Here is a 13,274-nt window from a genome sequence, read left to right as displayed (position 1 = left end):
AACAACTCTAATTTTCATCAAAAGAGAATGGATAAGTTGTATATTTATAATACGGATGACAACATAACAATGGAAAATAACTGTGCCATACAATAAAATGGCTTAGTCAATTAGACAACATATTGAACAAACAAACCCATATACAGAAGAGTATATAGTATGATTGCTTTTTTTTTTTTTTTTTTTGATATGGGTAGATTGGTGGATAGACAGTCCTAAACTACCTGTAAACATATAAGTATATACTTATGTTAAGGACGGAAGAGTAGTTCCTTTGCCAGGGTAGAAAGTGGGAGGCAGGAGGCAACCTTTTAGGGTGCTGGAGGATGGCAAGCAATGGGAAGCATGAGAAAGAATGCCCAGTGCAGTATTATTTCTCAACTGGAAATAACTCAGATGGCCCTCAGTGGTAGACTGGGGAGATATATTAAACTATGTGATATTCGTAAGTACAATACAACATGTGGCAATGAACTATTCCTGTAAGCAATAACATGAGTAAATCTCACAATCTGAGTGAAAGAAAAGCCATTTGTAAAACAGTTGAAAAAGATTATGATTCTGTTCAGATGAAGTTCAAAAATAGGCAAAATTAGCTTTAGAAGTAAATTGGTTACCTTTTCAGAGGACAGAAGGGAATAGAGATTGAAAGGAGGAAGGGTAGGGGCACTTATGGTATGGCCATGCTCTTGACCTATGAGGTAACAGTATCAGCATTTGCTTTGTGGTTTCACATTTTGCTGTATATTTACATTCTGTGCATACCTGAAAGGTCTATAGCTACTAAGTGAATTGCAACATTTATATGTATTTTTCTGTAAAAAAAAAAATAGCCTCTTGACAAAAATGAAAAAATAATTTTTTAATGTACTACTTTTGCATTATACACTGATTTTTCCATATTAGAAAATTTTCCCTATGTAAAGTTTGTTTTTTTCTTTTTAATATTTAAAAAGGCATACTTTCAAACTGAGACGCATCCATAATCTAAGCTTTCTGATTTTTTGCTGCTTTGGTAGCAATTTATCCATGGTAAGCATGCTTTTAATTTTTAATTTTTAGTTCTTTTTAAAAACACATATCTTTGGGGAAAATAAAGAACTTGTGATTCCTTATCAGGTGACAGGCAAGCTCATTAGTAAAATTTGACTCCTTCCTTTTTTAGATACTTTATTTGCAGCAGTTTAGTTATTGATACCCATTTTCTGGTTTGGCATTCATATTTGTACGTCTGAAGCTTATTATCTTTGCAATTTTCAATGAGAATCCTATCTATTAATCTTTTTTCTTCTAGTATTCACTGAAAATACTTATCTCTAAGTAAAATTTCTTGTCGAGTAAAACATTCTCTCTATATTTTGTTCAAATAGGAGATTTTGTATTAATGTACTTGTTCATATTGTTTCTTTTTTTCTAGAGAAAATCCCTTCATGAAAACAAATTGAAGAGACTGCAGGAGAAAGTAGAAATCTTAGAGGCAAAGAGAGAAGAATTAGAAACAGAAAACCAGGTGTTAAATAGGTACTGTGTTTGTATAAATACATATCCCATGTATTGACTTTAATATTATAGAGCTTTGATTCTGAGTATAATGCACTTAGTTTTCTTTCAAAATATGTGTCTAGGGGTGCCCAGGTGGCTCAGTTGGTTAAGCATCCGACTATTGTTTTGTTTTGGTTTTTTTTGAACATGTAACTAATTGTCATTTTATTTGCAATTCCCTAGAGTAACAATGTTGGGCTTTTTTTTTTTTTTTTTTTTTTTAATGATTAAGTTAGCTAATATGCAGTGTGTATACAGTGTAGTCTTGGCTTTGGGAGTAGATTCCCATGATTCATCACTTACATAACAACACCCAGTGCTCATCCTAACAAGTACCCTCCTCAATGCCCATCTCCCATTTTCCTTGGCCCCCCCCCTCAACTCCCCACCCCCATCAACCCTCAGTTTGTTCTCTGTATTTAAGAAACTCTTATGGTTTGCCTCCCTCTCTGTTTTGTAACTTATTTTTCCTTCCCTTCCCCTATGGTGTTCTGTTAAGTTTCTAAAATTCCACATATGAGTGAAAACATAGGATGTCTGTCTTTCTCTGACTGACTTATTACACTTAGCATAATACCTTCCAGTTCCATCCAGGTTGTTGCAAATGGCAAGATTTCATTATATTTCATCACCGAGTAGTATTCCATTATATATACATACCATGTCTTCTTTATCCTTTCATCAGTTGATGGACATTTGAGCTCTTTCCATAATTCGGCTATTGTTGAAAGTGCTGCTATAAACATTAGGGTACATGTGCACGTATGAATCAGCAGTCCTTTATCCTTTGTATAAATTCTTAGTAGTGCTATTGCTGGGTCGTTAGGATAATGCTATTTTTAATCTTTTGAGGAACCTCCACACTATTTTCTAGGGCGGCTGTACCAGTTTGCATTCCCACCAATAGTGCAAGAGGGTTACCCTCTTGGTTTTGGCTCAGGTCATGATTTCATGGTTTGTGGGTTCAAGCCTCTCATCGGGCTCCATGCTGACAGCACACAGGGCCTAATTGGGATTCTCTCTCCCTCTCTCTCTGCCTTCACCCTGCTCACATACACACACTCTCTCTCTCTCTCTCTCTCTCTCTCTCTAAATAAAGAAAATATATATGTTTAAAATAATTCTTTTTCTTTTTTAATGTTTATTCTTGAGAGAGAGAGAGAGAGAGAGAGAGGGAGACAGATATAGAATGAGTAGGGGAGGGGCAGAGCGAGAGAGGGACACAGAATCTGAAGCAGGCTCTGGGTTCTGAGCTGTCAGCACAGAGCCTGATGCAGAGCTTGAACCCACAAGCCGTGAGATCATGACCTGAGCTGAAGTCGGGTGCTTAATCGACTGAGCCACTCAGGCGCCCCACATTTAAAAGAATTCTAAAACTTTTTGTTATATTCCTAGTTCATTATCCTTGTTATTCATTTATTTATTTTTTCTGGCTGAATATCCCTTCAAACCAAAACACATGCCAGCCATTTTGTTATGGTTGGGACTCATAGGAAAGGTCACTGGCTTTGGTAGCCAGGAGTGGTGTGAGTTCTTAATACTGAAACAAGATAGTTGCAACATTGCATAGTTCCCAAATGTGGCTAGAACTGTGAATCAAGATTTTTGATTTCTTGGTGTGGAAACATATTGAGCCTAAATTCTGGATTTTCATTTACATTACAAACATAGCTAATAATCTGCATAATTAGCGTTTTTGAGCAGAGACAATTTACCTTATTGACTCAGTAGTAGTGGCACTGTAGGGCCTATTTGAAGTTAATAAAAACTTTTTGGGGTGCCTGGGTGGTTCAGTCGGTTAAGTGTCTGACTCTTGGTTTTGGCTCAGGTCATGATCTCACAGTTTGTGGGATCGAGCCCTGTGTTGGGCTCTGCACCAACAGTGCATACGTACTTGGGATTCTCTCTCTTTCCTCCGTCTCTCTCCCAAAATAAGTAAATAAACTTTAAAAAATGAATAAATAAATAAATAAAAATTTTACAAGTTTAGCTAATTTTGGTGGTAGCCTTTCAGCATTTAGAAAGTGTCAGACTTTTCTGTAATGGAAATTGGCTGTTGATGTTTTTTAATGTGCACTGGACATTCTTGAGTGTAATTATTACCAAATGGGAACAGTTATTTTTTTAGAACACCTGAAGTTTATAGACTGTGGAGTCCATGCCAATTTCATAATACTGTGTTCCAAAGTAAGAAGCCACCAAATTCATTCTAAAACAAAATTCAATTTGCTACGTCTTCTATAACCATTAATTTTGAAATATTATCAATTCAAGATTGGGTGAGTATGGCACAGATCATCTAGACTTTTGAGTGGTTTTGAAGACTGTATTTTATTACTGGTGTGGTTGATGGTCAGAAAATTCATGTCCAAAAAGGTGATGATATGTAAAGGCCTGAAAAGTTACCTTTTTTATCCAAATAGTTTTCCCTAAAGTTGGGTAGCTTCATCTCTGTCATTAGCAACGTTTTTAAAAATTAGGTTGAACAATATGAAATTTCATATATTTGACCATATTTTACCTATAAAAACGGCAATGTCATAAGATTCAACGTAGTATTTTCTCTATTCCTATTTGATTCCTTCTGGAAAATAAGGCACACTTTCAGGATTCATGGGTTGGGGGAGTGGAGTGCAAGTGAAAGTAAAAGTATCAAAAGATTTTTAATCTTTGATTAATTGGCAAGTAAAACTTTAAAATGAATTGATAGCCTGCAATGCCAACAGTTATACATGTGATTAAGATGTCATGTTTCTGTTTACTTTTCTAGATAAATAGAATTTTATGTATGTATTATATACAGATAAGTCTTAGAATTTTGAAGTCCTTTTCTTCCAATTTAAAATTATATTCTGTGAATCATCCTGTTTTTCAATACAGTATAACTGTATTAAAGAACAGAAACACTTTTTTTCTTTTTTAAGACAAAATGTTCCATTTGAAGAATATACAAGGCTTCAAAAAAGACTAAAGGACATACAGAGAAGACATAATGAATTTCGAAGTTTAATTTTGGTTCCTAACATACCTCCAACAGCATCCATCAATCCTTTTAGTGTTCAGTCATCAGCCATGGTTCCAGGCATGGACTTGTCGTTTCCTCCTCATATGCAGGTATGAGCATTTATGTTACAGAAAAAAAGTCACTAACATTTCTGTTAATTTTTACCTGTTTAAATTCAGAGTTAAACATTCATATCTTTCTTTACCATAGAAATGAGTGGGAGAAACAAAGTGGTTTTGAATCTATTCTGTCCTTTAGTGATGTTGCTAGAAGTGAAATCTACTGGGCAACTGAAAAGAAAAAACTTAATCCATGGGTCTTTGACTCACTCAACTGCTACTAAGCATTTACTAATACTCCGCACTATGCATTTTCCATATCATATTTTATTTAATCCTAATGGAAAATACTTTGAGGGAAGGGTGTTATGATTCCCAATTTATAGATAAGGAAGCTGAGTCAGAGGGGAAGTGACTTACCTAAGGTCATAGGTAATAAGTGACAGAGTTGACTATCAAATATAAATCTGATTCCAAATTCTGGGCTCATTCTACTGTATCAGGTCCTTGAGATACTGAAGGAATCAAATTGGATGGTTTTCAAAAGATTAACTGTTAATAAGTAATTATATTTTATAATACTGTAAGCACCAAAGATTTTAGTCACTGAATTGAATCTCAGACCAAGTGCTTTATTTATAATGAATTGCTATTAAACTCCAGCCTTGTTGGAAAGTAGGCAAGTGAGTATGCCTGGGCCCTGAATTGGTATTCTTCTAATTTACTCCCTGGTGAGTTTTACACCTAGATAGGAGAACAGACTTTGTGTTTTGCTTAAGGCTAGAGCCTGAGGTGGGAGAGAAACAAGGACTAGTTAGTAGTCTGGCCCATACTGCTGTGTTCTTAGATTGCTGAAATGGTTATCCTTTCCTTGCCAGATCTTCTAGGGCCTGAGTAAAAGAGGCACCGAGGCTGTTGCCTAACAGTTCTTTTTCCAGCTATTTTTCTGTTTGTTTTGTTTTGTTTTGTTTTGTTTGTTTTTCATTTTTGGTGCTTTTAAGGAGGAACAGCATCAAAGGGAACTCTCTCTACTTCGCAAAAGACTAGAAGAACTAGAAACAACCCAAAGGAAGCAACTAGAGGAACTTGGATCTCCTGGGGAATGATGTTCATGGAAGAAAGATCAAAAGGGATGAAATCACTGTGACTCAATAAAGCTTGAAGTTTTAACGTATGTGGCATTTAGATACTGTATTCCTGTTTGCCAGAACATTTGTGCCTCAAGAAAAGGTACCAGCTACATGATACATTGCATCAGTGTCAGGACTTTAGGATTATACTCAGGATAAGTGAAACATTAAAACCCCTTCAGAGATGTTTAGAATATTTATTGACAACTCTTTTGAGAATGTTAGAAAAGAAAAAAAAAAGAATTAGAGAATCAAGTTGTTAAATTATTTTATTAATTTCACTTGTTGAATTTTTTTTTTTTTTTTTGGCATTTTACCTGGAATATGCCCATGTTTGATTCCTTCTGCCACTTTGAGATGCTTGACAGTAACGGGCAGTAAACATTCTGCAGTTTACCGTATACAAGAGGTCTAAACCTCGTTCTTGAAAAAAAAGAAAAAAGTTTAAAGGCAGCATTAAAAAACAAAACTTCGGGACGCCTTGGTGGCTCTGTCTGTTAAGCGTCCAACTCTTGATTTCAGCTTGGGTCGTGATCTCACTGTTTGTGAGTTCGAGCTCTTCATTGGGCTCTGTAGTAACAGTGTGGAGCCCGCTTGGGATTCTCTCCCTCAAAATAAATAACTTTTAAAATAAAAAAAAAAAAACACGTTAAGACGTGTAAATATATAATGCTACCATTCTAAAAGCTGTGTGCATATAATTAAAGAACTTAATATTTTTCTACATTGTCTTTTAATTTTGAGCATACACTCGGTATTTAGCAATGTAGAAAAATCTCAATGTTATTTTCTATTCTAACTCAAAACCACAAAGTACAAATAATTAAATCCTCTGATTTAATTAGTTGTGTAAAACAAGGGCCATTCATTGTAAAACTTGAACCCCCTGGGGTCCCTTAGTGGTAGTGTTGCCTCCTACTGTTTGGGATCTAACCGAATTATTACAAATGTCTTATCTCTGTGCATCCCTAACCTCTTTTTAAGGAAGTCTGCTGCAATAACTTCACATCAACAAGGCAAAGCTCAAATCCTCCAAACTAAGTGGAATGTTCATTATCTGGAAGTCTTTAGGATCAAAGGGCCAGGTAGATAGTGGAGGAGCAGTGCCTAATATCATGTCAAAGAAACTGGAGTCCGTTGCTGCATTACAGAACAGCTTATTCACAGACGCAGTGGCACCTTGTTGCTGAAAAGTAATTTCCATGGGGCCACTTAGAATTTAAAAAATCTATTATAACTAGAACATTTGAAGGAAAACAGAAACAGGCCACCTTTACATCAAAATGTTTATTTTTGGATATAGACATTTAAAACATTCATCTCCAAGTACAGCTTCAATCAGGTATACAATAAGAAATAGACTTTAAATCCCTAATACGGAAAAGGTAACAGAATTAATTTTTAAATGCTGCTGTAGACACTAGTGTTAGAAAAAAAAGTTTATAAATGAATTGTTTGCACCAAAAAAATATGCAAAGAAACTTGAAAATAGAAATTGTTTGCCATTTGTTTCTCTGGTTGCTGTTTAATGTAGACCCAGTGACTGATTGTCTTCAGCACACATCTAATTTGGCCATTTACTGTATTTGGCTAATGTGATCCAAGATGTGGTCTAGATCGTGCTTTTCACTGGAGGATTGACAAACACGCTACATACGTTAGTGAATCTTCACACCACCTCAGTGAGGTAGGTTAGAAATATTATACAGAAATTGAGGCACAAAGAGGTAAGCGACTTGCCCAAAGTTCCCAGCAGCATAGCCCCTGGAAGAGGAGGTAAGGCTCCACACGGGACTCTTGTGCCAGAGAGCTGGACAGGGACACCCTCACGTAGCATTTACTAAACACGTAGATAAAGCTGTAGCTGATCCTTTTCATAGCATTTCTGTACCCTAAAGAAGGGGAAGTCTTTTGGGCAACTCTCCTACCCTTGGCTCTCAACTGTCCTCCTGTTATTCTCTTACGAACGCCTTCACATCAAGACTGAGGCAGCCTCACGCGGGGAGCAGACCTCTCACCTTGATACTTGTAAGTAACCTATTTGGTAGTATTTTTGAGGTGTGTCCATTGGACCGACAATGGTCAAAAGTGATGGGATTGGGAAGGTACCTATCAGGGCAGTGACTGCTTATTTGATCAGTTTGTTGAGGTATCACCTCTTACTCTTTGCCAGATATTGAGGAGCAACAAGAATTTCATTTTCAAAGACAAATTCACATTCAACTCCTGATATCCCATACAGTGTTGGTAAATGATTTTAAGGACTATATGATGAGTGTTTTATTTGCTACTTGAAAAAATGTCTTTCCTTAATCTGGGATTTGGAGCACCAAGGGTAAAAGGTGCCACAAGGAAAGTTGAGAGTTGCCAATCACATTTTTTACTTTTAATAGGAAAACACAGTGGTATTAAAATTGGTCATGAGCAGCAAAAATTCAGGAATAAAAAATCAGCAATAAAAAGACTACGGTAGAACTGGACAGGGAGTTCTTTAAAAAGAAAGGCATGAGTAAAATGAGTATTTTGAATTCTTTCTCTTGCGAGGAATACTTTCAAAAAGTACATAGTAAGACTAAGATACCAAGTTGTATACTAATATTTTTCAGGCCTTGGGCCTCAAATATATATATATTCATATATAATACTCCAGTGTGAACAGCAATTTCATGAAATGTAAAATGGTTTTTGTTTTTTTTTTAAATCACACACAAGTATTTATAACCACAGGGTTCACCAGAAATCTAAAGCAAGGAGACACTAAGTACAGAAACGTAGGATTAGGGGAGTGAGTTACTCTTCTACAGATAGTTTTGATCCAAGTTTTTAGACAGAAATAATGTTTGTTTTTTTTTACAATAGCCAACATGTCCACTATCAAATACATTTAGTATGAAAAAATGAAAAAAAAGGGAACATACATCAGGACAAAGTGAGTAAAATGCTGTTGCATTTAAATAAAGCCTCCTCACTCTCCTTGCTTTAGAGCTCCTTAGTGAAACGGAGGTGAGTCTGATGGAGTGCAGTCCATGACCACTGAAAAACACGAGCCCTTTCAACAATGTTGCAACACTGTCAGTTTTTGGTTTAAAAACACACACACGCTCACGAATGCTAAGTGTACACACTACCAAATTCTGCGGTCAGCTTTTCCAAGAACTACTGGGGAAAGTTTCAATGCTGCAAATCCTCGAGGTTGCCCTAACACCTCCACCTTGTTTCCAAATGACTCAGTTCACATTTTCTTTCGATCATTGGCAGTGTCCCCTTTCTGCAGAGGTGCAGTGTAGTCACAAGTGCTACATAACTGTAGTTTTCAAACAAAACCACTTATATCATTGTGCTTAAGTGGAGACTGTAGTTACAATACTGACACTTGCTTACTGGCCCTGTATTCTCTGTAAACAAGGAGGCTGTTTGCAACAACCACTTCAACTCTATTTACAGAAAGGTTCCTACGGTATATGCACAGGCACAAGGTTGGTATGCTTTCTAAAAGCTGTGCATGTGCCTCCGTCTCTAAAAGACAGTGCTCAAAGTGGAACCTATGTGCAAACTTTAAAAAGTAACGACACAGAGTAGCTCAAGTAGCCATTTTGCTCCCAAGTCGTCTGAAGAATTTTGCCAGATTAAGCCAGTCCCCAGAGTGCTTACATCCACTTGCATTTCTTCTTTTCATCAAATAAGACTTTTACATGCAAGAGTTGTTTCTGAGCTTCTTCCAGCCCTCGTTCTCTTTCTAGTTTATTTAGAATCTGTTGACAATTAGAACAGTTATTTTAGATATTGTGATTTTAGCATTAGATTTCGATTTTTTGGTTTTTTTTTTTTGTTTTTTTTTTTTTTTTTTTGCATTCCTGATGCTGTGAGTGGTAAAAATCTGTATGAAACAGATGCCAACATTTTCTTCGATCATTTACATACTCACTTTGCAAGTTGTTTTACTAAGTCATTATCACAGGATCAACAACACTTTGGCTTAAAATAGAAGCTAGCAAGAAATACCAACTATTTGCTTACAAATATGGGGCCAGACTTCCAAGGCCCTGGTTTATGCATTATGTCACAGCCATTCCAAGCACAGCAAGCATTCTGGGCAGCCAACATGCAGGCAAGTATTTCTTCTTAAATGCAGCAGGCAGGGGCATCCTGGTCAGAGTTGAATATTTCCCTCCCCTCCCCTCCTGGGCAGTGTAGTGCCTCCTCTCCCCTCCTCCCCTCCCCAGTGCTTCCCTTCTAACCCCTGGCCCCTGGAAAGAGGGATGCTTATCATGTTTAAGGAACTCATTGCCTCTACCCTACCTTAGCGCTTCACTTGATCTTCAAGTAGCAAATGGAATTGGTGAGCTATTCTCACCAGTGACATGGATAGCCTGTCCCAGCATGACTGAGTGGGGGGGAATCAGGGAAGGGGGAATTAACATATATTTGGAAACAGCGCATCTGATGACTGTGTCTGTGTGAATTCCCAAAGAAAAAAATCCAGATTAAGGAGAATTAATCATAAAGGAGAATGGTTTATTGAAATAGTTGCTTAAGTTAGAAATATGTTATACTTTCATATACCTGTTGAACACAGAATCTAGGCAATTTAACAAGCTTAGCTTTCATTTTAGCAGATTACAATCAAGCATAAGCTGGCCCTATTTAATAGGACCACTACTTACTCATCAAAGTTATATTGAGTCAGTATGGCTATAGACCCCATGAATTCAAATGTAAATTCAGGCTGGTCCAAAGGCGGGCAGCATGATAAAACCGTAAGGGGACAGCCACGTGCAGGGTCTGGCTTGGTGCCAGGATCCCCCATCTCAGACAGGCTCCCTGGCTTCCCTTTCTGGCCATTAGGGACGCCAGAGCTGTCCTGAGACCGGTAGAATGCTTTACAACCAAATCCTGGCGACTGATTCATATCAATTTTTTGAAATGTTATTTAAAATCTTACCTCATCAAAATATTTTACGATGTATTTGTAAATTTCTGTCAAGGCCACTTCTTCATTAAATTCATTTTCATGTTTCTTAAAGAAAGAAAGCCTTGTTGAGAGATTCTGAAATGACTTTTCAAGACAGAAGTAACAAATGTTATCTCATTTCTACTTTCTAGCAATACCTTAGATTCCTGAGTTAAGAATTCTTCCATTTCCGAAGATGACAATGGAGGCAAATCCCTGATTGCTTTGTAATAAGATTTTACTTCCTCTTTGTAGGTTGGGATATCCTTGGCGTAGAGAAGTTTATTAGTTGGTGCTTCCTACGAAAACAAAAACAAACATCCATGGCCAAGAGTAAAACACCATGGGGAATTTATAATAGTAACAATGTAGCTGAACCTCCCGCACTATCACGACCTCCTAGTAACAAAGCTTTTTCATGCAGTGGGCCTTCATCAGTGTTGTTGATTGAATGACTGACTGCTATCCAGATAGTTCTGGTGAGTCACTGTTCTTTTCAGGCGAATTAAATGCTAATATATTCTGCCTTCCTCTCATAAAAGAGCTAAAATTATTATTTTTGCATGATTTTGAGTTACTGTAACAACGGAACTTATTTCAGTCATAGTTCATTACTAATGGTTGTAAAAAGCCTGAATTAAAACATTTGCTCTCATCTTCACCCACCAGTGAATTTTGGCATTTATAAAAGACTTGATTGTAGGTCTGATTGAGCCCTTTATGTAACAATGAAGGTGCTAAGTAGTTGGCGGTGGTGGATTTTTCTGCTTATCCCTTTTATTAGATTATAAAGATCTTCTAGCATTCTCAAGGAAGTACGTGGTCATTAGTGATGGGGGCTCTGATGTCTGACTTCACAAAAGTTCCCTGTCAGTTTGAATGTTTTTATGTAATAGCTGTAATATAAAAAATTGAGGGAAGATAGCTGAGTTAATGATAGGGCTAATGTCCCAGTACATTTTTAAACGTATTGAGGGCATGAATAGCCATATCAATGGCCGAATCATTTTGAAGGATGCCAACACTGAGATATTACGGAGATTTTTTTGCACTTTTCAAGTTTAAGTAAAACCCACAAATCCTGTGATCATTCATTCAGTAAATGTATTTAGCTAGGCGCTGTGGCAGGCACTGAATGTAAAGAGTCAAAGACGACCAGTACCTGCCCTTAAGAAGCTTCCAATCTACTTGGGAAGACAAACTTAACACAGTGCTTACTGTGATACCAGTAATTAGTAGCAGAGTATAAAGAAAAGCTCTGTGGAGTTGGACAAATCAGGGATCATCACCAAGACTTGTGGCCTCCCAGAAATGATGTTCTGATTTCCTCATCTATAAAATGAGGGTAGTAATAACTACCAAGAACATAGTAATCACAAGAACCACATAAGGTATAGTTCAGCTAGTCAGTTAACCATTTTTTACTGTGAATAAATTAAGCATTTTAGTGTCTTCCAGTGTGTTTTTGTTGCATTGGTCAAATGAAGAAAGGGCATGGGAAATGGAAAGTTCGCAAAGCAGGTATATTTAGACTGATCATAGGCTCCTATAGTTTTTGGTACACATTAAGAAGTCAGGTTTGTTGAAGGAATGAATGAATAAGTAGGGTGTTACTAGAAGAGAGGGGTTATGCGACAGGAGAGGGATACGAAAACATGTTCATGGTAAGTTTGGGAAAGGTAAAGCTGTAATAGAAGGTATATGGAATTTGCAAGAAAATGAGGCAGCCAGAAAAGAGACCTGAAGCCCAATTAGGAAGGGCCGTGTGGTACTGGGAAGATTTCACCTGGCAGGTAATGGGAAGTATTTATAATTTTTAAGCAGGAGACAGACAAGATCAGATTTAAGCTTTAGATAACCTGAGACACAGTGAAAACAAAAAGACGGCACAGGCAAGGAGACCAGTTCCGAGGCAGTTATATGGGTGGAGAGGGGCTGAAGGGATAGGGCCAAAGAATGAGAAAAAAGACATTTTGGAGATGGCAGTGGGCAGTAACCAATTAGGGGAAGGGAGGAAGAAGGAGTTGAAGATAATGGGAAGGAGTTTACCTCGAGAGACCAGGCGATGCTAGGAAGACAAAAGTAAAGACAGGTGTGTTTTGCAGAAATAGTGGTGAGGGTGAGTTTAGATTCAGACTAGGAAGCTGAGGCACCTGTGAAACATCAACCACATTTCGCCCCAGGCACTCTCTCAAATTCCATATACCAAGGAGACACTGCTCAGCACTGAAAGACTGTCTGAAATCCATTAGGTACAGATACTGCTCAGTTTAATACATTTGGAGTGCTCGAATAAGACCAAAACATCCCTTTCAGAGTTTGCTCTGTATTTTTATCTTTCTTTGCTTTCCTGAGGCTTTTGCTCAGCAAAGAAAACCATAGGAAAAACAATATTGATGTTTTGATTATGAATTGACAAACTGGTGGTGGTAGAAATCTCAGGCAAGATTTTCTTACCCATGAGCAATTTGTTATATTCAAATAGACTCTTAGGTATACAGCTGATCCTGAACAACATGGTGTTGAACTATGTGGGTTGGCTCTTACTCTACGTGGAGTTTTTTCAATATAGTACAGAACTGTAAATA

The 13,274-nt window shown here is 37.2% G+C and overlaps 2 protein-coding genes across 5 annotated transcripts in view; one reads left to right on the top strand and one right to left on the bottom strand.

Annotated features, from left to right (window-relative positions):
• The window catches only part of CEP83 (centrosomal protein 83), a 120,664-nt gene extending 114,885 nt beyond the window's left edge, over positions 1-5,779 (top strand). For all 4 annotated transcript variants that reach the window (XM_060656759.2, XM_060656755.3, XM_060656757.3 and 1 more), the window contains 3 exons: positions 1,418-1,521; positions 4,467-4,656; positions 5,607-5,779. In XM_060656759.2, the coding sequence (XP_060512742.1) occupies positions 1,418-1,521; positions 4,467-4,656; positions 5,607-5,711 (399 nt within the window). In that variant the 3' untranslated portion in view covers positions 5,712-5,779. The remainder of the gene's footprint in view (positions 1-1,417; positions 1,522-4,466; positions 4,657-5,606) is intronic.
• A 2,638-nt stretch (positions 5,780-8,417) lies between these two features.
• PLXNC1 (plexin C1) overlaps positions 8,418-13,274 on the bottom strand; it is a 149,325-nt gene continuing 144,468 nt past the window's right edge. Inside the window, exons 29-31 of the mRNA XM_060656754.3 lie at positions 10,845-10,985; positions 10,678-10,752; positions 8,418-9,487 (exon numbers count right to left, since the gene is read on the bottom strand). Coding sequence (XP_060512737.3) covers positions 9,383-9,487; positions 10,678-10,752; positions 10,845-10,985 — 321 coding nt within the window. The 3' untranslated portion in view covers positions 8,418-9,382. The remainder of the gene's footprint in view (positions 9,488-10,677; positions 10,753-10,844; positions 10,986-13,274) is intronic.

The sequence above is a fragment of the Panthera onca genome, chromosome B4 (genome assembly GCF_046562875.1).
Source record: "Panthera onca isolate mPanOnc1 chromosome B4, mPanOnc1 haplotype 2, whole genome shotgun sequence".
Lineage (NCBI taxonomy): Eukaryota > Metazoa > Chordata > Mammalia > Carnivora > Felidae > Panthera > Panthera onca.
Note: the sequence above shows the minus strand (reverse complement) of the source record. Positions and strands in the feature narration are given on the sequence as shown.